Source organism: Podarcis melisellensis, assembly GCF_964234715.1.
Source record: "Podarcis melisellensis genome assembly, chromosome: 13".
NCBI lineage: Eukaryota > Metazoa > Chordata > Lepidosauria > Squamata > Lacertidae > Podarcis > Podarcis melisellensis.
In genome coordinates this window covers 10,063,211-10,086,216 of record NC_138545.1, presented here as the reverse complement: position 1 = coordinate 10,086,216, position 23,006 = coordinate 10,063,211, and the positions used below count along the sequence as shown (strand labels likewise).

The 23,006-nt window shown below is 41.5% G+C and overlaps 3 protein-coding genes across 3 annotated transcripts; 2 read left to right on the top strand and 1 right to left on the bottom strand.

Moving 5' to 3' along the window:
* Positions 1 to 2,988: 2,988 nt before the first annotated feature.
* On the top strand, positions 2,989 to 3,933 carry LOC309354689 (olfactory receptor 6E1-like; the record flags this gene model as incomplete). Its single annotated transcript, XM_081884953.1, has 1 exon — positions 2,989 to 3,933. The coding sequence occupies one exon, from the start codon at positions 2,989 to 2,991 to the stop codon at positions 3,931 to 3,933; it is 945 nt and encodes a 314-aa protein (XP_081741079.1).
* A 7,308-nt stretch (positions 3,934 to 11,241) lies between these two features.
* On the top strand, positions 11,242 to 12,195 carry LOC309354688 (olfactory receptor 6C74-like; the record flags this gene model as incomplete). Its single annotated transcript, XM_081884952.1, has 1 exon — positions 11,242 to 12,195. The coding sequence occupies one exon, from the start codon at positions 11,242 to 11,244 to the stop codon at positions 12,193 to 12,195; it is 954 nt and encodes a 317-aa protein (XP_081741078.1).
* Positions 12,196 to 18,316: 6,121 nt separating this feature from the next.
* On the bottom strand, positions 18,317 to 19,297 carry LOC309354687 (olfactory receptor 6M1-like; the record flags this gene model as incomplete). Its single annotated transcript, XM_081884951.1, has 1 exon — positions 18,317 to 19,297. The coding sequence occupies one exon, from the start codon at positions 19,295 to 19,297 to the stop codon at positions 18,317 to 18,319; it is 981 nt and encodes a 326-aa protein (XP_081741077.1).
* Between the last annotated feature and the right edge of the window lie 3,709 nt (positions 19,298 to 23,006).

The window sequence follows — 23,006 nt, the reverse complement described above, 5'->3', positions numbered from 1 at the left end:
CTATCATCTATCTATCATCTATCTATCTATCTATCTATCTATCTATCTATCATCTACCATCTATTTATCTTTCATCTATCTATATCTATCTATCTATCATCTATCTATCTATCTATCTATCTATCTATCTATCTATCTATCTAATCTATCTATCTATCATCATTTTGTTTTATAATTTAGAATATTCATTTAAACAACCTTAAAATATCCATGACTTCCCTTCTTCTCGTTCCATGGTTTATTTTGCATATCATAAATCCCTGCATATTTTACATAAACTAAACCATTCAGTAGTCCATTATTACATCCATCAAAACTTATTTACACTATTGAATTTATCTTAATGCTGCCCATGTTTTCAAGTGTACACAATTTCCTCTCATATATTCAATAAACATTTTCCAGTCTTCTTTAAATGAATGTTCTTCTTGTCCTCTCATTCCATATGTTAGGTCCATAAGCAGCATATATTTTGTCAGTTTAAGTTGCCATTCGTCTTTAGTTGGGACCTCACTTGTTTTCCATTTTTGGCCTAACAAAACGTGGCCTGTAGTATGGCCTATATAAATAACCTTTTTTGACACTTGGGAATTTCTGTCTGAATTATCCCCAGCACTCTGGGTTTTTTGGGGGGAAAGTACTTTTAAACATTTTTTTTTCAATTTGTTATGGATTATTTCCCAGTCCTCTTTTACCTGAAAGTTCAGGGTTCAAATCCCACTTAGCGATGAAACTCCCTGGGTTCCTTGGTACAGAAAATTAACCTCAGCCTGCTCGACCTCACAGGGTTATTAGGAAGACAATTTGGTAAGGTTAGAACCATGTGACCATCTTGAGCTTCTTGAAAGAAAGGTGAGGCAGAAGGTTGGTGGTTCGAATCCCCACAATGGGGTGAGCTCCCATTGTTTGGTCCCAGCTCCTGCCAACCTAGCAGTTCGAAAGCATGCCAAAAAGTGCAAGTAGATAAATAGGTATCACTCCAGCGGGAAGGTAAACGCCATTTCCATGCACTGTTCTGGTTTCAGTGTTCCGTTGCGTCAGAAGCAGCTTAGTCATGTTGGCCACATGACCTGGAAAACTGTCTGCGGACAAACGCCCGCTCCCTCGGCCTGTAAAGCGAGATGAGCGCCGCAACCCCAGAGTCGTCTGCTACTGGACTTAACTGTCCTTTACCTTTAAATGTAAAGGGTAACGGGACCCCTGACCATTAGGTCCAGTCGTGGCCGACTCTGGGATTGCGGCATTCATCTCGCTTTAATGGCCAAGGGAGCCAGTGTACAGCTTCCGGGTCATGTGGCCAACATGACTCAGCCACTTCTGGTGAACCAGAGCAGCACACGGAAATGCCGTTTACCTTCCCGCCAGAGCAGTACCTATTTATCTACTTGCACTTTGATGTGTTTTTGAACTGCTAGGTTGGCAGGAGCAGGAACCGAGCAACGGGCACTCACCTCATCGTGGGGATTCGAACTGCCGACCTTCTGATCAGCAAGTCCTAGGCTCTGTGGTTTAACCCACAGCGCCACCCGCGTCCCCTTTACCTTTACATTGTTATTATTTCCACTATCATACACATCAACCACAAGGAGGCAGAAGACTTTTTCCACTTGTGCTTCTCACATCATCGTGATCTCAAACACTCACGGCAGTTGCATTCCCAGTTATATAAAACCCAAAGGCACAGGTGAATTAGCATTTACCAAGGGGGTTTCTCTTCTTGACATGGTTTTGCCTCCCCTTCTGAACCCTTTTGTTTACTGCCTGAGGAATAGACAGGGTGCCTTGTAATCTGGCTTTGGGTAGAGTGTTGGGTTTTGTAGCAACTCAAGGTGCTTGAGCTCAAACATCAGCTCAAACATCAAAAACATATGTCAACCTTGCAGCCAACTGAATAAGCCTTGCCTTTCAGTAACACAGGATTTCCTTCAAGGAAATCCTTCAAGTTAATGATGTCAAGTCCTGGATATTCTGTGTTGATTGTCAAGAGCAATTCAATGACAGAAATCAGGGTTGAAGAACCATGAAACTCACCAGGTGCTCATGGGCCAGTCACGGCCTTTCATCCTACCTCACCTGACAGACTTGTTGTGTGAAAAGTGAGGAAGACAAAACCATATGCACCACCTTTAGTTCCTTGGAAGAAAGGTGGGGGTAGATATATAATAAGGGGGGGGGAGGAGGAAGGAGCACAATAGTTTCAACTCATAACCCCAGGATAGTAACCAGCCACACAGAAGCCCAGAAGCACCATGACTCTTCCATCAAAGCTTGCAGTAGTATGACAGTAGCCTCTTACATCAAATGTTCAGCAGTTTTTTACTGCTCCTCTGGGAAGCAAAGCTCATGTCCCTGTTGTGGGAAAACAAACTAATATCTCTCAGGCTAAATGCTGCCTCAGGAAAAAGAAGCTGCATTCTTGCTTAGGAGAGGTTGCAACCAAGAAGCAAATAGCTCATGTTCTGTCTCCCTTAAAGAACAGAGTGGGTACCATCGCTTCTCATAGGGTGTTTCCATTTTGCAAAGAAATGCATGTCCTAGATTGCAGAGTTTTATGTGGTAAAGAAGAAGAAAAAAATTTCTAGAGACCACTGAGGCTATAGACATCACTGTCTGGGATATTGTATGTTTTGTTTTATTTTATTCCATTATTTTAACTGTGCTTTAAAATTGCATTCCAAATGATGTGCTATAAAATTACATCCTGTGTCAAAAATGAGAGAATTATATTAAAAGAATTTTTTGCCTTATTTCCGTCACAAATATGTTTGTGTTCCTGTTTATGGAATATTAAATAAAATTCCTTTTTAATGTACCATTTTCTACTTGGGACCTGACTGTGAAGTATACAACACGCCTTATTATTCACAGCACTGTGGACTTGATTGCCAGAAAAGGAAAAACAATACTTGCTTAGTATACCTGTAGTTTATAAAACATTGATACTAATGAATGATTTCTATTCACTTTAGTTGTAGGAATGTGCCCAAAATGAGGAACAGCACCATGGTGAGAGAATTCATACTTTGGGGCTTTACGGACAACCGACAAGTTGAAATCTTGCTTTTCACCCTTCTGTTTCCCATGTATCTTTTGACAATAACTGGGAATGCTGTGATTGTTATAATCACTTGGGTGAGTCCACAGCTCAGCACCCCAATGTATTTCTTCCTTCGACACTTTGCAGTCCTGGAGATTGGATTCACCACCTCTGTCATTCCTAAGACATTGATCAACATGGCCATTGGCCAGAAGACCATCTCTTTGCCTGCTTGCTTCACACAGTGCTTTCTGTATTTTGTCCTGGGTACCACAGAGTTCCTTCTGCTGACAGTTATGTCCATTGACAGGTATGTGGCCATCTGCAACCCTCTTCACTACCCAACCATCATGAATGATCACTTGTGTTCACTGCTGGTACTCTGCTCTTGGCTAGGGGGGTTGTCACTCATTATGGTTCCAATAGTTGTCCTTTTTCAGATGCCCTTTTGTGGTCCAAACACCATCAACCATTTTTTCTGTGATAGTGGGCCACTGATGAAACTTTCATGCGCAAACACGACTTTATTTGAACTCCTCAGTTTCCTCATTGCTTTGCTCTCTGTCCTTGGGACCTTGGCCATAACAATTGTGTCCTATATACGCATTGTCTCAACTATCATGCTCATCCCTTCGACCACAGGGAGGCAGAAGGCATTCTCTACTTGTGCTTCTCACATCATAGTGATCTCCCTCACTTATGGCAGCTGCATTTTCATGTACATAAAACCAAAAGGCACTGGTACGTTAGACTTCAGCAAAGGGGTGGCTCTCCTGAACACTGTTGTGTCTCCCCTCCTGAATCCATTCATTTACTGCCTGAGGAACAGGCAGGTCCAGGATGCCTTGAGAGCTGGATTTAGACAGTGTGTTGGACTTCGCAAGTCCCCAAGGTGATTTGTAATAGGACCTACATCAGCTTGAACATGAATATCAGGCCTTTAGTTTGCTTCCCAGTAACACTGCAAGGATGGGACACCATCTATGGGTGAATACAGTGTGTGAAAAATGTCAAATAAATGCCAAATCAATTTTGGCATCAGAGAGCATAAAGTTCTGAAATCAGCAGACTACCAGTTGTACATTCTTTGGTGAACACTGGTAGCTGAGTAAGATTGTCTTCCATGAAGATGGTCTTAACGGTGTGTCCATAAGTGACTGCAGAAGTTGACTCTGGTTGTGAGAGTGGGGAAATGTATATTATATATTCACACACACACACACACACACACACACACTATTATAGGGTTTAATTTTCATCCTCTGCACACAGCACCAGTGAGGCTGAGTTATTGATTACTTGGGCCAGATGTCAGACAGCAATGTTCAAGGCCATGTTAGGGAGGAATGTGTGTATGTGGTCTGGGAGGAAGCAAGCTCATCATCATCATCAATCTTTATTACGGTCCAGAGACCCAACAAATCATTACAAAGCAATGCACAATTCAGACAGCCTACCTCCAGGTAAAACAAGCATTTTGTTCAGACTTAAAGATAGGGATCATTGGTTCTTGCAACCACCAATAAAAACTTTGCCACTGCTAATGTTCTAGCACTTGTCTGGTTTTCCAATAGGAACATGACATAGTGAGCCTCTGATTTTCCTGAGAAATGTACCAGCAAGGGTAATATCTGTTCATCCCTGGCTTGCTCATATTTCACACAGTTCAGCAAAATATGTTTTATAGAATTGATGTCTTGGGCACATGAGCAAAGTCTGTCCTGGTAGGGAACTCCTCTCAACCTGCCATCCAACACTGCAGAAGGAAAAACGTTTAGTCTGGCTTTGGTGAATAACCTTCGGTAATTTGTTACTGTAAGGTGTTAACTTAAAGATATGCCCATATTGTACTCCTACTGCCAGTGGACTACAGACTGTGTGTGATTGAGAATGGTTGGGGAAACTTTGCGAGTACCTGGAATTAGCAAAACTGACAGATATAATAAGGAGAAAATCCAAAACTATGGTTATGAAGCAATGGGAGTTCTTAAATGATTATTTACAAAACCAGGGCTCAGCTACAAAAATCTGGTTGTGTTTAGAATAATATTGTGCGTAATATAAAAAATACAAAGTGAGACATTAAGGAAATCCAAAGGGAAAATATGAAGAACAGAGGTTCTGACGAATGGATTATTAAAAACACATGAGGTAAGTGGTGGAAGTCTTTTTTTTAAAAAAACCAACAATTTATTTAAGGTAGATACGGACAAGATGAAATTATACAATTGAATATAAATATAGATGGGAAACGGCTATGTATTGTGAGTACTTATCTACTTTTAAAAATGTTCACTTATGATCTTTTTCTTTTACTTCTTTATTCTTTCTTTGTTCTATTTTTCTTTTTTTGATATTTTATCTTTCATTTCACTGCTTTATTGTGAATAGCATTTTATAGAGGTATAAATAACTGTAAATATAAAAAGAGACAAAATATTCTCTAATTCTTTTTCCTTGGTTAGATGTATTTTCTTTTTCTTTTGTATTTTCTTTTGTTGTGAATATGTATGTTTTCTAATTTGTACTTAATAAAAATATTAATAATAATAAAAAGAGATCACAAGTCGCTGTGTGTATTATCCCATAATCTTTGCTTTAACGTCTTTAGGGTGCCTTCATAACCCAGGTAATAAAGTTTTTTTTGGGGGGGGACAAACCAATAGAGGTGGCTTTTCTAGCCATGGTTTTCTGCCATTTGCTGACAACTCCTCATTGGCCAGATGTTGATGCAAACCCTTCCCTAGTTCAAACACTGAAATCCTGAGCCAATGTTTTAGGGCAGCCCACCATGCTTTAGTTGAAATTGGACATTCACCAGCTTCTAACAGAAGTATGGAGTTGGGGACACAGTTGGGTAACTGCAGCAGAGATCGTAGAAATTTTGCCAGAAAGCCACCTAGCTCAGGCAGACATTTTCAGTGTACAGTGGTACCTCGCAAGACGAAATTAATTCGTTCTGCGAGTTTCTTCGTCTTGTGGATTTTTTGTCTTGCGAAGCACGGATGCACCCTGGTATTAACGGTTTTAAGAAAAAGGAAACAAACTTGCAAGATGTTTCGTCTTGTGAAGCAAGCCCATAGGGAAATTCGTCTTGCGAAACAACACAAAAACCGAAAACCTCTTTCGTCTTGCGAGTTTTTCGTCTTACGAGGCATTCGTCTTGCGAGGTACCACTGTACAGGAGTTGGGAAATGGATTTTGCGTTGAAAACCCTTAAGGCTGCTGGAACATACTTGCCGCCCTTTGTCAAAAAGCATCAGAGTATGGCTAGCTTTGTGATCTCCACCTTTTGAAGGGAGGTTTGCCAGTAGTGTTTTGTATGATGGAATGTGAGCTCTAGATAACTGAAGTTCAAGGTTATGGCCATCCAGGACCCATTTAACTCGGGAGAAGCTTCTTTCGGATACTAAAATTTTAGATTTTTCATAATTAATGGATAAACCATTTCCAGAACAGTAATCTGAACAAATGCAACCAAATTTCATCAAACTATTTTAAAGATACGACTTCTGGGGAGCAATCATTGAGGAATGAAGGTCTCTTGTCAGCTCTTTACTGGCTGTAAGTTATTGTAATTATTGTATAGTGTAAATTGTTGTTCCATGGCAGCTGTCAAATGCAGTCAGGCATCAGATATGCAGAATAATTCTTTGACTGTAAATTACAGCTATGGTTTAAGGTGTGATATAGTGGTTAGAGTGTCCAGGGTTCAAATCACCTCTGCGCCATGAAACTCACTGGATTCCTTGGAATAGTCAGTTCATCCCAGCCCATCTCACCCCGTAGAGTTGTTGTGAGGGAAAGGTTAGAACAGTGCTTTCCAAACTATGTGTCACAACATGTTAGTCTGTCGGCTACAGTATATACTGCAAAGGCTCCCTGCACTCCTCCTGGGACTGGAAAGGTGTTAGTTAACCTTCAGTTTGCTAGTAAAACTGAATTAAAAGGTAAAGGGACCCTGACCATTAGGTCCAGGCGCGGACGAGTCTGGGGTTGCGGCGCTCATCTCGCTTTATTGGTCGAGGGCCACCGGGCATGTGGCCAGCATAACTGAGCCACTTCTGGCGAACCAGAGCAGCACATGGAAATGCTGTTTACCTTACCACCAGAGCGGTACCTATTTATCTACTTGCACTTTGATGTGCTTTCGGACTACTAGGTTGGCAGGAGCAGGGACCAAGCAATGGGAGCTCACCCCGTCGTGGGGATTCGAACTGCCGACCTTCTGATCGGCAAGCTCTAGGCTCTGTGGTTTAACCCCACAGCGCCACCCGTGTCCCTCAAAACTGAATTAATGTGTCACAAAATGATGCATGTCTTAAAAAGTGTGTCACCAACATGAAAAGCTCTGGGTTAGAACTATGTACACAGTTTCGAGCTCCTTGGAAGAAACATGAGAAAGAAATGTAATCAAAATAAAAATTCAGTGAATCTTCAGCAAAATATACATAGAATAAAGGTAAAGGTAAAGGGACCCCTGACCATTAGGTCCACTCGTGACCAACTCTGGGGTTTCGGCGCTCATCTTGCTTTATTGGCCGAGGGAGCCGGGGTACAGATTCCAGGTCATGAGGCCAGCATGACTAAGCCGCTTCTGGCAAACCAGAGCAGCACACGGAAATGCCTTTTACCTTCCCGCCGGAGCGGTACCTATTTATCTACTTGCACTTTGACATGCTTTCAAACTGCTAGGTGGGCAGGAGCTGGGACTGAGCAATGGGAGCTCACCCCGTCGTGGGGATTCGAACCACCAAACTTCTGATTGGCAAGTCCTAGGCTCTGTGGTTTAACCCACAGCGCCACCCACATCCCTATGGGATACATAGAATATCCCAGCCAATATTCAACATCAAAATTCAAAGAAGAAAGAAGGCAGGGAGGAGCAAAGTGATTACAACTCTTGATCACAGAATAGTAACCAGCCACTTAGAAGCCACATATGCAGACTGTGAACTTCACAAACTAGATTGTGGTAGTATGATATGAGCCTCTTGCACCAGATTTTTCTTTCTTTCTACTCTTCTGGGAAGCAAAGCAAGGTTCTTGGTGTAGCATGAATAACTTGGCTTGGGGACAAGAAACTGCAGCAGTTCCGTAGCTGAGCCCCATACACAAGTATTCTTCCAGGTTAGTTTGTTGTAGTGGGAATCAAAGCCCATGTCTCTGGTGTATCCTAATAAAGTGAGAGCTATTATTTCTCATGCTAACTGCTGGCTTAGGAACAATAAGCTGCACCATTGCCTATGATGAGTGGTTGCCTTTTTAAGCTACAGAGTGAATAGCTCTCATACAAGCTGCACAAGGACCTGAATGGGTAACATTGCATGCCGTAGGATTCTTCATGGTAGCAAAGAGATGGATAAATACATGGCATAAAATTTGCAGAGCTTGTTGGTTTGTGATGTAAGGAAGTGGGAAAAAAATATTTTAGAAAGAATGGAGGATATAGAAATCGCTGGCGGAGAAATTGTATGCTACATTGTATTTTCCTGTTTATGGTGGTTTTAATTTTGCTGGACTGACACATTTTTAGTTGTTAGCCTCCACAAGACAGGAAAGGGAGGAGATACAATATCACAGTTTGGAGCTGGATCCAATTGCAAATTTTATCCCATTGGCCTAAGCATTTCTGTTTCTGCACCAGGGTTTGTCTACTTGCTCTGTGCACCCTCCTGCTTTCCTAAATCTGTTCTGTGGGCTCCCCAATCCCTCTAGATCAGAATTGGACAGGTGCAGAGAGAGGAGATCCTGTTGTGCAGGCAGAAGTACTTCCACCATTGGGACAACTTGATTGGATACAATGTAGTGACAATAATATACAATGCATGTGAAATACACCTCTTGATGTGTTTGGTGTGGTGAAAATATATTGTGAAATTGTGTGTCCTCTAATCCACCACTGTGCTCAGATTCATATATACTTTTCTTCAATGTGGAAAGCACTAGTCCAAAAGGATGAAGTCTGAAATTGTATATGTTTCTTTAAACTCAAGATACTTTCTCAGTCCTGGCTTAAAGGTACATGACTGGAGGCAGTAAGACTTCTGAATGCCAGTGGCTGAGAACCACATGAGGGGGAGAATGCTCTTGTGCTTGGATCCAGTTTGTGGGTTTTCCAGAGGTATCCGAGTGGTCACTGTGAGAACAGGATGCTAGAACAGAGGAGCCATCAGCCTTATTTAAGTATGAGGACCACAGTACATTTTGGGCAACTTTCCGAGGTCACATACCTATAGCTGGTGAGACCATATGAATGAATTTATTAATACGGTCACAGACCAGCATCAACACACACAATATCACAGATCATAAAAAATATCAGAAATACAAGGGACAATATGAATATAACAAGGCTTTAAATATAAAAATTAAAATTAATTGTTAGCGTGTTCCCTGTAATTAACATTTAGGGGTTTGAACATTATGGGATACCACTTGCTTCCTGCGATTGATTGCAGACGCACAGAATTTAGCTACATTTAATGTAGTCTTGGGATTCTTGTCCTCTAGCAGTAGTTTTAAACTATGGTATTCCGATTCTTTCCTGGACTTTTGCAAAACAGGTGTGATAAAAGTCAAACGTATATCCTCATAAAGACGACAACGTAATAGTACATGTGAAGCAGTTTCAACTTCCAATGAGCCACAAGGACAGACCCGTGCTGTGTATGGTTTACCCTCAAATCTGCCCATGGTGAGACCATACACAAAAGTTGGTAGAACAATTAAAATAATTTATACCTTTGCATGGTAGGCTAGTCTCCACACACACACACACACACACACACACACACACACACACACTTCTGTCCATCTTCAAGCAAGGAAGATGCATTATCAGAGCTCAAACTTGCATCCCAGGCAGGAAAAGTTACTCGTGGGTGATTATGAAGCAGGGGCAGTGAGGATGTGGCCAAGGGAATGGATGCGAGGATGGTGAGAGTGTTGAGGACCTGATAGAGGGGCCTGGAGTTCTGCATTTAAAACTGAAGTTCCCAACCCTTGGCTTAGACCAATTTCTGCCCTTAGCAAAGGCAGCTCAATCAGGGAGATGAAATTGAGGAATCAACTTGTCCTTTTGTGGGAAATCCATTCACAATGATTATGCATGGCTTGGTCTGAGATTACCAAGGCTGAAAACATGAGGCAAAATGTTTAATTAAATAAGTAATCATTATAATTATAGGCCATCTCTCCTGCAAGTAGCTTAAGATGACACACATGGTGCTTCTCCACTCTCATTTTATCCTCACAAGAACCCAGTGAGTAGGGCTTTTTTTCAGCCTGAACTCGCAGGAACTTGGTTCTATCACCTCTCAGGTGGGTGCCATTGCCATTCTAAGAGGACAAGGGAGGCATTCATGGTGAGTTCCAACACCTCTTTTTCTAGCAAAATAGCACTGCCTGGAGAGGGTCCCTGGAGAGGGGATTAACCCTGCTGAATTTCAGGCAGGTTGCTAGCCACTTAAACCATTTGTCCTCCAGGTTGCTGTTCTTTTAAAATCTGTACTACACTGATGTTTTTAATATTGCACTGTATTGTGTACTGGCTGTGTTCAATGTTCTAGATGGTCTCATTGTGTCCACAAGACCTAGTGACACACATACGGAAGTACTAATAAAGAAAGGATCAGAAAACAGAACACAGCTATTAAAAAAATTGCAGTCCTAACCTAACAAAAAAAATGGCTGAAAATATTTTTTATTGAATTTTCCATAAAGTCCCATTTTATATTTGGAAGTGTATAAAGCACATGGTACATATGATCATTAAGGGCATGGTGCATAAAAATATTTGCAGCACTGTTTAAAAGTAGCATTACTACGCCTACACAATGTGTCTCTTGCTACCAAAATAGACAAGACAGGACAGATCATGGACAACCTCAATAACATCAGAGAGATGTACTGATTTGGATTTTCTGGACAAAGAACATGAGAAGCTGACGTCAGAACAGAGAGAGAGAGAGAGAGGTTCTAGAGGTTAAGCAAGGATGGGCATGAGTTGGCACCTGATCCAGAGATTGCCCTAGGTCAGTTCCAGCAAATCACCATTCACATCTCCTAGCAATGGTACTGCTAAAACTTAATGGTGAAAGAAAACAAATAAAAGAATAAAGTTGAATAGAAACCCATATTTACAGTGGTTTATAAACACTGAATATTGACTCTGGATACCTCTTCTGTTTACTTCTAGGAACATGTTAACAATGAGGAACAGCACCATGGTCAGTGGATTCATACTTTGGGGTTTAACAGATAACCGACAAGTTGAAATATTGCTTTTTAGCCTCCTGCTGGGCATGTATCTTTTGACAATAATATGGAATATAGTGATTATTACAGTTACACTTGTGAATCACAGTCTGAACACCCCAATGTACTTCTTTCTGCAACACTTTGCAGTCTTGGAGATAGGGCTCACCAGCACCGTCCTCCCCAAAACTTTGGCCAACCTGGTCAATGGCCAACAAACTATCTCTCTACCTGGTTGTTTCATGCAGATGTATCTATACCTGGTTGTGGGAACCACAGAGCTTGCTCTGCTGGCGGTCATGTCCATTGACAGATATGTGGCTATCCACAGCCCTCTTCACTACTCAACCATAATGAATGGCCGAACCTGCTCATTGATGGTGCTCTCCTCTTGGGCTGGGGGATTTTTGCTTATCATGGCTCCAGCAATTACATTATTTCAAATGCCCTTTTGTGGTCCAAATGCCATGGACCATTTTTTCTGTGACATTGGGCCTCTGATTAAACTGGCATGCACAGATACAAGTCTTCTGGAACTCATGGTTCTCCTCACCGCTGCTCTTTCTCTCCTTGGGACCTTGACTATAAACATTGCATCCTATATCAATATTATTTCCACCATCATACGCATCCCATCTACAATAGGGAGGAAAAAGTCTTTCTCTACTTGTGCTTCTCACATCATAGTGATCTCCATCACTTACGGTAGTTGCATTTTCATGTACATAAAACCAAAAGGCACCAGTGAATTAGACTTCAGCAAAGGGGTGGCTCTTCTGAACACTGTCGTGTCTCCTCTCCTGAATCCATTCATTTACTGCCTGAGGAACAGACAGGTCCAGGATGCCCTGAGAGCTGGATTTAGACAGTGTATCACATTTCACAAGAACCCAGTATGATTGGGGAGAGCATCAGCCAAACATAACTTCTGATGTGAAAATACGTTTAACAGCCAGCTTAGAGGTTAAGGCTCAAGAGACTAATTTTAACACCTGGGACCAGAAACAATGAAACAAATATCTTCGCATTAAGACTTTTTAAAGATGGACATTCCTTCCCACTTGGTGAAAAGCATGAAAGGCTTCTCTCAGAGCCACTTTCCCCTGTTGCATCAGAATGAGCTTCCCTAGCCAGACTCCCCATTTGCAACTCACACCAGGGAAACAAGGTAGCAGCTATGTTAAAAAAATGTCAAACACACACACACACACACACACACACACACGCACACACACACACACACGAAGGCACAAGAAGCTTAGAATTTTATTTAAATGCCTTTTGGGATGGCAAGGGAAACCCATGTAAAACTTCAGCACAGCATTACAACTAAAATTGATTATGTTAAACCTGTCAGAAGATCGCCTAATGTCTCCCAGTTTAAGGATGCCAGGATATATATTGAATCTTATTGGCAGGAAGGGTTAAGTTGACATGAGGCCAGTGCTGGATTTATGTATAAACTAAATGAGCTATAGCTTAGGGCCCCACTCTCTTTGGGCCCGCCAAAATAAATAAATAAATAATCACTATTAATATACTTCTTAATTGTATTTCAGTTCAACAATTACTTTGATAAAATACGTATTTTGTTAAGTTCAAATGGCTTTAGATACATATTAGGTCCGTAAATTACCATATACTATTCAACCATATACTATTTACGGACCTAATATGTATCTAAAGCCATTTGAACTTAACAAAATACGTATACTATTCAACACAAAAAACAGCGACAATTTGTTGTTGACAAAGGACAGCTGGACATATAAAGGGCCCCATTACCTTTAGTAACTTAGGGCCTCATCAAACCTAAATCTGGCCCTGCAATAGGCTGAATCAATCAGCTAGGAAATTCAAATGCTCCTCACATATCCCTTTGGTAATTAATCTTACAAATGTTCCTAGATGTGTTTCTTTGTTAAGTAGTGGGAGTTGATTGTTTTAGATATTAATATGTAAATAAAGCCAGGGAACTTCCCTGGCAGCAGAAAACATATATACAGTGGTACCTCTGCTTAAGAACTTAATTCGCTCTGAAGGTCCATTCTTAACCTGAAACTGTTCTTAACATGAGGTACCACTTTAGCTAATGGGGCCTCCCGCTGCCGCCGTGCCGCCACCATTTCTGTTCTCATCCTGAAGCAAAGTTCTTAACCCAAGGTACTATTTCTGGGTTAGTGGAGTCTGTAACCTGAAGCATCTGTAATCTGAAGCATCTGTAACTCATGGTACCATTGTATAAACCCTGTGTGTGTTCGTACCATGAATCTACCTTTCTTTCCTGTAAGATTGATCCTGTGGCACTGGTATTAAAGATGCTCTAATCTTCTGGGGTTTTTCCTTTGAAATTGTGTATGACTTTTTATTTTTGGTAAATTCCCCACCTGGAAAATGGACCTTCAGAAGTGATTTTTTTCCCCTCATGACACTTCTCAACTATGATCTTATTCCACCCCACTCCCTAGCCCTGAAATCTTCAATATAGGCAACACATAAATATTTTAGAACGGCTTTTATAACATGCAAAATTAATCAAATTAGCCAATAATAGAAATGACTTCCCATATTTATTGTTTATTTCTTTGAAAAAATTTAAACCCACAATTCAGCCAAATAAGATAGTCATTGCCCTCAGACTTACAGTCTAAAAGTTACAACACACAAACACTGAGAGGGAGAATGAGGAAAGGATAATCAGCCACTAGTTCTTAGATACAAAGTCCTTATAACTATCAGCTGGAATGGAAATGTTGGGAAAGAGGAGGGGCCAAAAGTTGAATGTTTCTTGGCAGAGTCAATGGAGTGACCCTGCCCCCCCCCATCTCTTGTAGCCTTATGGAATGTCTGCTGTCAAGTGATAGTTGAGGGAGATGGAGAGCCTTTCTCAGGAAAGCTGATGAAGTGGCTCTTCATTCTATTACATATTGACTTATTATGCAGTAGGCTTCAAAAAACTAAAACTACCATTTGTAAATTGAATGTTTGGAATAGAATTCTCAAAACATCTGGGTGTTAGAATTCCTGCTCCATGATTGCAGTCATGGGGTTTTTGTCTATCACATGACGGTGTGTGTTTTGACTCCACAGAGTGGAAGTGACGGAGACAGGATGTTTGTGTGCGTTCCATGAAGTGGGACTATTGTCCTTTGTCCCCCCCCCTTTGCTGTCTGATGCTAGAGAGAGAGGGAGCCATGTTGCAGTGCTCCGTGTGTGTTTATATGTACTTAAAATAAAGTAGATTAGCCAAAATGCTGAGTTGCTGAGCTCTGTTACGGAAGCTGTGAAGAATCTGCGGATCCCTAAGCGTGCCGATGTCTGTTGGCATCGGTCGCTGTGATGTTCAGGCAGAAAAAAGCCTTTGAAGCTCCCGAACGATTGACCAGGAGGGAGGGAACATGCCAGTCGGGCATGTGTATCTGCCAGGGTCCTACTCGAGACTAGGACGAGCTCCGGACAATGGGAATGTTTGAAAAGTTCCTATGTTTCCTGGATGTGAAAGTTTCAATATGTTTTTCAAACTCATGAATGTAACAGGGAAAAAGAAGGAAGGAAAGAAGGATACATGGGTTCTATAAGGCTATTGGTCAGGAGGAGGATGCTGTCTCCAATGTCTGAGTGTTGTCTCTTTCATCCTCCACTGAACAGCGATGGTTATCAGGGCTGGAATTAGGTTTGATGAGGCCCTAAGCAACTGAAGGTAATGGGTCCCTTTATATGTCCAGCTGTCCTTTGTCAACAACAAATTGTCACTGTTTTTGTGTGTTGAATATATGCTATATGGTAATTTATGGACCTAATAGGTATCTATGTCCATGGAGTTTTCTTGGCAGGGATACTGGAGTGGCTTGCCGGTTCCTGCTCCAGGTGGATCACATTTGGTCAAAACTCTCCACTATGACCTTTCCATCTTGGGTGGCCCTGCATGGCATAGCTCATAGCTTCTCTGAGTTATTCAAGCCCCTTCGCCACGACAAGGCAGTGATCAATGAAGGGCCAGCAAATTTGGAAAATATGCCAGCAAATTTGGAAAACTCAGCAGTGGCCAGAGGATTGGAGAAGATCAGTCTACATCCCAATCCCCAAGAAGGGCAGTGTCAAAGAATGCTCTAACTACCGCACAATTGCACTCATTTCACACGCTAGCAGGGTTATGCTTAAAATTCTACAAGGCAGGCTTAAGCAGTATGTGGATCGAGAACTCCCAGAAGTGCAAGCTGGATTTCGAAGGGGCAGAGGAACCAAAGACCAAATTGCAAACATGCGCTGGATTATGGAGAAAGCTAGAGAGTTCCAGAAAGACATCTACTTTTGCTTCATTGACTATGCAAAAGCCTTTGACTGTGTCAACCACAGCAAACTATGGCAAGTTCTTAAAGAAATGGGAGTGCCAGATCACCTCATCTGTCTCCTGAGAAATCTCTATGTGGGACAAGAAGCTACAGTTAGAACTGGATATGGAACAACTGATTGGTTCAAAATTGGGAAAGGAGTACGGCAAGGCTGTATATTGTCTCCCTGCTTATTTAACTTATATGCAGAATTCATCATGCGAAAGGCTGGGCTGGATGAATCCCTAGCCGGAATTAAGATCGCCGGAAGAAATATCAACAACCTCAGATATGCAGATGATACAACCTTGATGGCAGAAAGTGAAGAGGAATCAAAGAACCTTTTAATGAGGGTGAAAGAGGCGAGCGCAAAATATGGTCTGAAGCTCAACATAAAAACAACAACGAAGATCATGGCCACTGGGCCCATCACCTCCTGGCAAATAGAAGGGGAAGAAATGGAGGCAGTGAGAGATTTTACTTTCTTGGTCTCCAGGATCACTGCAGATGGTGACAGCAGTCACGAAATTAAAAGACGCCTGCTCCTTGGGAGAAAGGCAATGGCAAACCTAGACAGCATCTTAAAAAGCAGAGACATCACCTTGCCAACAAAGGTCCGTATAATTAAAGCCATGGTATTCCCAGTAGTGATGTATGGAAGTGAGAGCTGGACCATAAAGAAGGCTGATCACCGAAGAATTGATGCTTTTGAATTGTGGTGCTGGAGGAAACTCTTGAGAGTCCCATGGACTGCAAGAAGATCAAACGCATCCATTCTTAAGGAAATCAGCCCTGAGTGGTTGCTGGAAGGACAGATCATGAAGCTGAGGCTCCAATACTTTGGCCACCTCATGAGAAGAGAAGACTCCCTGGAAAAGACCCTGATGTTGGGAAAGATGGAGGGCACAAGGAGAAGGGGACGACAAAGGACGAGATGGTTGGACAGTGTTCTCAAAGCCACAAACATGAGTCTGACCAAACTGCGGGAGGCAGTGGAAGATAGGAGTGCCTGTGGCTGAGAGAATGGCTGCTTCTTGAAAACACAGACATTCTGGACTTAGAAGGTTTCAACAATGTATTTGGGTGGCATGCATATTTGTGGTATGATAAGGTCAAAGCACATAAAGTGTTTATAAACCATATTGTCAGGAAAGCACTGTTTAAGGTCTGGACAAGATATAAGGACTTACTCGAAAATAAAACCCCAAGGTGGTTTTCACCAATGGAAGCAAAGGCTCAGAAAAAGCTCAATATGGAGGCCAAACGGCCAAAATATTGGTAAATTTTGGAACAAGAGGGAGATAGATTAAAACTGCAGAGTTTTGAAAAACTAAAAAACAAAGTGCGAGACTGGCTTCATTATTATCAAATAATGGAGGCTTACAATTTGGACAAGAAAATTGGCTTCCAGGTGGAAAAATCAAAATTGGAAACAGAACTGTTAGATCCCAAAACTAAGAACTTGTCAAGAATGTATAACTTGCTGTTGAATTGGAATACTAAGGATGAAACGGTGAAATCAGCTATGATTAAATGGGCACAAGATGTTGGACATAATATTATGATGGCTGACTGGGAATGGTTATGGACCACAGGTATGAAGTTCACGGCATGTAATACCCTAAGAGAGAATATAATGAAAATGATTTACAGGTGGTACATGACACCAGTCAAGCTTGCAAAAATATATCACTTGCCTGATAATAAATGCTGGAAATGTAAAGAGACTGAAGGTACATTCTTTCACCTTTGGTGGACATGCCCAAGGATTAAGACTTTCTGGGAGATGATTTATAATGAAATGAAAAAGGTATTTAAATATACCTTTCTGAAGAAACCAGAGGCCTTTCTCCTGGGCATGGTCAAAGAAGGACAGATTTTTTTTATGTATGCTACAACAGCAGCAAGAATACTTATTGCAAAGTATTGGAAGACACAAGATCTACCCACCCGGGAAGAATGGCAGATGAAGGTGATGGACTACATGGAACTGGCGGAAATGACTGGCAGAATCCGAGACCAGGGAGAAGAGTCGGAGGAAGAAGTTTGGAAAAAATTTAAAGTTTATTTACAGAAACATTGTAAAATTAAGGAATGTTAGAAGGATGTTGGAATGAAGTTACGTGGTTTTAGCAGAAATGTTATAAAAGATTAAGAAAAAATTGATTGTTAATTGGTGAGAATGTAAAGTTACATTATATTAAGATAAATTACTAAGATAAAAACAAAGATGGAAAGGATTTGCTGAAATAGCTAATTGAACTAGAATACAAAAAAGGGAGGTGTGAGGAGGTCAAAGAAATAAGCAAATGAAAGATAAGTTATGGAAAGATTGATTTTTGTTTTTTTTCTCTTAATTGTTTTTATTTTTCAGTGTTTTTGCTCTTTTTTCTTTTTTTTCTTTTTAATTTTGTAATCTTTCAAAACCTTAATAAATAGTATTTTTTTTTAAAAAAAGGAAGATAGGAGTGCCTGGCGTGCTCTGGTCCATGGGGTCACGAAGAGTCGGACACAACTAAATGACTAAACATCAATAGGTATCTAAAGCCATTTGCACATAACAAAATATGTATTTTATCAAAGTAATTTTTGAACTGAAATACAATTCAGAAGAAGTATATTAATAGTGAATTTTGGTGGCCCCCCCCCCCAAGAGAGTGGGGTCCTAACCTGTATCCGGCACTGATGATTACCCTTCCTTCCTTGGAAAGCTTGTCTTCAGCTTCTTTGTGGTGCATGGGAGTCTGGACACGGTGTCTTTCAGCACCTCCTTGACCTGCTGATTCCTCAGGGTATAGATGAATGGATTGAGCAAGTGGGTGACAATACAGGTCTGGAGGGTCACAGCTTTCTTGAGGCCAAAGGAAAAGCCTTTGTTGGGCACGATGTACATAAAGATAGCACTTCCATAGAAGACAGAGGCCACCGTGATATGGGAAGCACAAGTGGAGAACGCCTTTTTCCTACCTGTCGTAGATGGGATGCGGAGGATGGTGGTGATGATATACAGGTAGGATACCACTGTCAGCATCAGAGAGCTCAAGAGCACAATGGTCGAAAGGGAGAACTCAATCATCTCCAGGAGAGCAGTGTCAGCACAGGAAAGTCTTATCAAGGGCTCAATGTCACAGAAGAAGTGGTCAATTATGTTAGGACCACAAAAAGGTAGCTTAGAAATAATGATGATTGGCGAAAGGACTGAAAAGAAGCCCCCAAACCAGGAGAGAAGCATTAGCTGGATTGTCAAGCGTATATTCATTATGACGGAATAGCGGAGTGGATTGCAGATAGCAACATACCTGTCCAAGGACATGACAGCCAAGAGGATGAATTCAGTGGTGCCAAGAAAGAAGTAGAAATAACACTGAGCGATACAGCCAGATACGGATATGGCCTTCTTCTTTGATAAAAAGTCCTTCATCATTTTGGGAGCAATGGCTGTGGCCACCATGGCATCCAGGAAGGACAGGTTACAGAGAAAGAAATACATGGGGCTGTGGAGTCGGTGGTCAACCCATGTTGCAGTAATGATGACCACGTTGCCAGTGATGGTCAACATGTAGACCAAAAGGAGCACCACAAAGAAAACGATATCCACCTGCCAGTCTACCGAGAAGCCCAGCAAGATGAATTCATTGACTTTGCTTGTGGTTTGGTTGTTTTTGTACATTTGGGAGGTACCTAAAAAACATAAACTGATTTCAATGTGTACTCGTTAAGTAAATGCCCTTAACTCAATGTACTCAGGAGATAAATATCTCAAGCACAGATGATACTTTGATACAGAAGTATAGAGAAAAGAGTGGGGGGGGGGGGAATGAACAAGGACTTTGTTTTGTCTTCTCTATTAGATGTCCCCATCTAATGGGGTTATAATAGATGTTCTACTTTTATGAGAGAGGGATATAAACGTATCTAGGATTTTGAGTTTCCAGCTTTAGTATTTTAAAGGCTAGCTTGTGTTTAATTTTACTGTGCTCTATTATCTATGGATTGGTCGACCTACATAATTTATTTTTTGTGTACACTGCCCAGATAACCTTAGTTGTGGGATGGCATAGAAATACCCTGAATAATAAATACATAAATAGTTCTGTATTAGTCTGCAGTGTGACAGGTCAGAGGCTGCAGGAGGGAAACATTAAGCTGTAGCCTAACAAATTTTACTCACAGTAGACCTGTTGAAATTAAAGGACCTTGCTTAGTCGTGCTCATTAATCACAATGAGGCGAGTCTGAGTATAATTAATATTGGATACAGTCCACTAAGTACTGAACTCACCAGTTGTGTTTCCTCTCTTCTGCCTGTAAAGATATGAAGAAAAGGCCATTTTAAAATGTGTTAAATAAAAAAGTAGAGCGCATAAATCTCATCCTATCACGTAATGAACATTGTACACTCCTGGTAATTGTATTCTAAAAAACAAAACAAAATCTAATAACAGAAATCAAAGCAAATGCCAAAACAGAAAAGTTGTGTTCTTCGATGCAGCCTTAGGAGCAACAATGCAGATTTCAGAGCACGTCTATGAGAGTTTTGATGATGTTTGTGTGCTGCTTTTAGTAAAAGTAAAAAGCAGGAGGTGGGGGGCATGGAATAATAGCAAGAGAAGGCATTCATTCTCACCATTCCTTGTCCCTGGTATCTATAGGATATCTATGTGATGAGGTGACTTCTTTGGTGGTTTCTAACTCAAATTCCCATAAGTCTTCATTTTCTGTATTTCATTGAGAGCTTCCCAAAGGAATAATGGTTGCAAACAATTAAGAGTTGGTAGGCAAAATGTTAGACGCTTTAGACCAGGGTGGTTAATTTGTCACCATCTAGATGCTGAAGAATTCCCAAATCTTGCTGGCCCATCAGCATAATCAACCTCAAGGGATATTGGGAGTTGAAGATTCACACTATGTGGTTTACAACTTCTATTTTCAATACTATTTTGTATTCTATTCTATTTTCAATACTAACAGTGCATGTCTACTCAGAGGACACTCCCACTGAATTCAGTAGGACTTTCTCCCAGGTAAACATGTACAGGGCTGCAGAGCAAGTCCCATTGAAATTAATGTAGCTTTCTTCTGAGGAGACATGCATAGAATTTCACCATTGGGGATTCAAGATGGTTCAAGCACCGTTCAGAATTGTTTTTCTTGGGCAAGACGCAGCAGATCTCCTGCAATAGCAGAAGGTTTGTACTACTGCTACTAGATGACCTCTGAGGTCCCTTCCAGCTCTCTGATACTAGGTAGGAGACAGTGTGTCTCAGTGGTCACTCAAGATTTGTGCACAGAGCCATTAACTTTGACCCATTTTGGGTACTCTGCTGGTCAGGGCAGCAATGCACCTACACCTATGGGGCCTCCAAAATCCTGAAACTCCTTCAATCCCACTTCTGTCTCAACAAATACAGTTCTACCACCACTAGGACACTGCAGTATCAGCTCTCATGAGCTGATGGTGATCCTTACTTCTCTCTCTTCTAAGGTCACACCAGTAAGGATTCAAAGAATTGGAACAGCAATGCGAAAGTGTTTGCATTGGAATAGCAGGTGATGGGGTGAAACAGCCATGGAAATGATACTTTGGGGAGTAAATGAGACTTGTGGATTTGGGAGAGTTACATGGAAGAGATAGCAAGGCTGGAGAGTTACACATTTTGCTCTTGGGCTTGAGGTTCCCCATCTTCCTTCTCTCGGCGGTGCTACATGAGATTCCCATGGGGGCTATTATCATCTAGGGTTGCCATATTTCAAAAAATCCAGGCAAAAAAGTTATTGAGTTGTTGTTTCCCCCCCCCCAAAAAAAGTTGTTGGAGCTGCTTTTTAGCTATTTGGAGCTATTTTTCGATAAATCGGCAAAAACAACACTGCCGACATGACTTGCCATACGTCCTGAATATGTCCGGGGAATTATGGGCATATGCCAACCCTACTTACTCATTCTTTAAGCATCAATTTCATCAAGCCTGACAAATGATCGTCATATTGAAATCAGAGGTAAAGTTGTTCCATTTTCATTTCCTTGGCTGATAGTCAAGGAAAGTTCTGTTCTGCTGTATTTACTGACCCCAGCAGGAAACGATACTGAGCATGCTTCATTTTTGTGAACAGAGAAATTGAGGGGGAACCATTTCACCAAACTTTTTCCAGGAAGGGGATCTTGAACAATTCGCTGAGGGTGGGGCTCGCCATTACCACAGCTTCTTCTCTCTCCACCCACAACCACCACCAAGCTTGCAAGTGGGGGGGTGGGGGTGGGCAGCAGCAAGTGTGTTGGGAGCCTGGCCATTATTTTTCACTCCTCACAGTACCCAGATCTATTGCTATTCTAGGGCATTTTGGTGGTGATGATGAAGGAAAATTTACTACCCTCCACTCAAAATGATAGGAAATATTTGGGAGGAAAGTCTGCTTCCTTTATTGGGTATGTGTGGATGACATTATCTGTGTGTCCCCCCCCCCCCAGCCTTCTTGTCACCTGACCCAATTTTATACTTCTGTTACTTTAACCTACTTTAGAGGTAACTGATTTTATGAAATCACTTGTTTACACTTATCCCCCTCCCAGAGGATGAGGCACTTTTGGAACAAAACTAGAATTTTATTTACATAATCTTGATGAGAGATACAGATTAATGGGTTCTCTAATAAGGCACAGCTCATTGTTTCACTCACTCTTTACAGAACTTTATTGAAATTCTCACTTTGAACCTCTCTCTAAACACAACAATGCCTTCTAGAGTGGCTAGTGGTCTGGTCACACTGCATTGTCTCTTGAGACAGATGGGTGCCAACATCAACCAATAAAACACTCCCAGTTCCTTCTAAGATCTTTATGTTTCCCTCATGAAAATGATCTGGCTTGCCCTGCCTAGCTAACTTTCTAATTCAGCCCTAAGAGGGCTCTGAACTGCGCCCTATCTAGGTGCTCTCTAAGCCCTAACAAATATTCACTGTCAGAAAAGCCCTATTTGATATTTAAACTGTTATGTTCTAACTCACTCCTCTCTCCTGATTTGACACAGTCTTGATTGGTTTCTGGGTCAATAGGAGGCTAACCCAGGGTCTGTCCGTCATACCCAGTTAGAAAGAGAAGAGGAGGAGGAGGAGGAGTTTGGATTTGATATCCCGCTTTAGCACTACCCTAAGGAGTCTCAAAACAATCTCCTTTCCCTTCCTCCCCCACAACAAACAATCTCTGAAGTGACTGAGGCTGAGAGACTTCAAAGAAGTGTGACTAGCCCAAGGTCACCCAGCAGCTGCATGTGGAGAAGCGGGGATGTGAACCCGGTTCACCAGATTACGAGACTACCGCTCTTAACCACTACACCACACTGGCTCTCTCATGCATTAAAAGTACACAGTGACCTGTTACCCAGT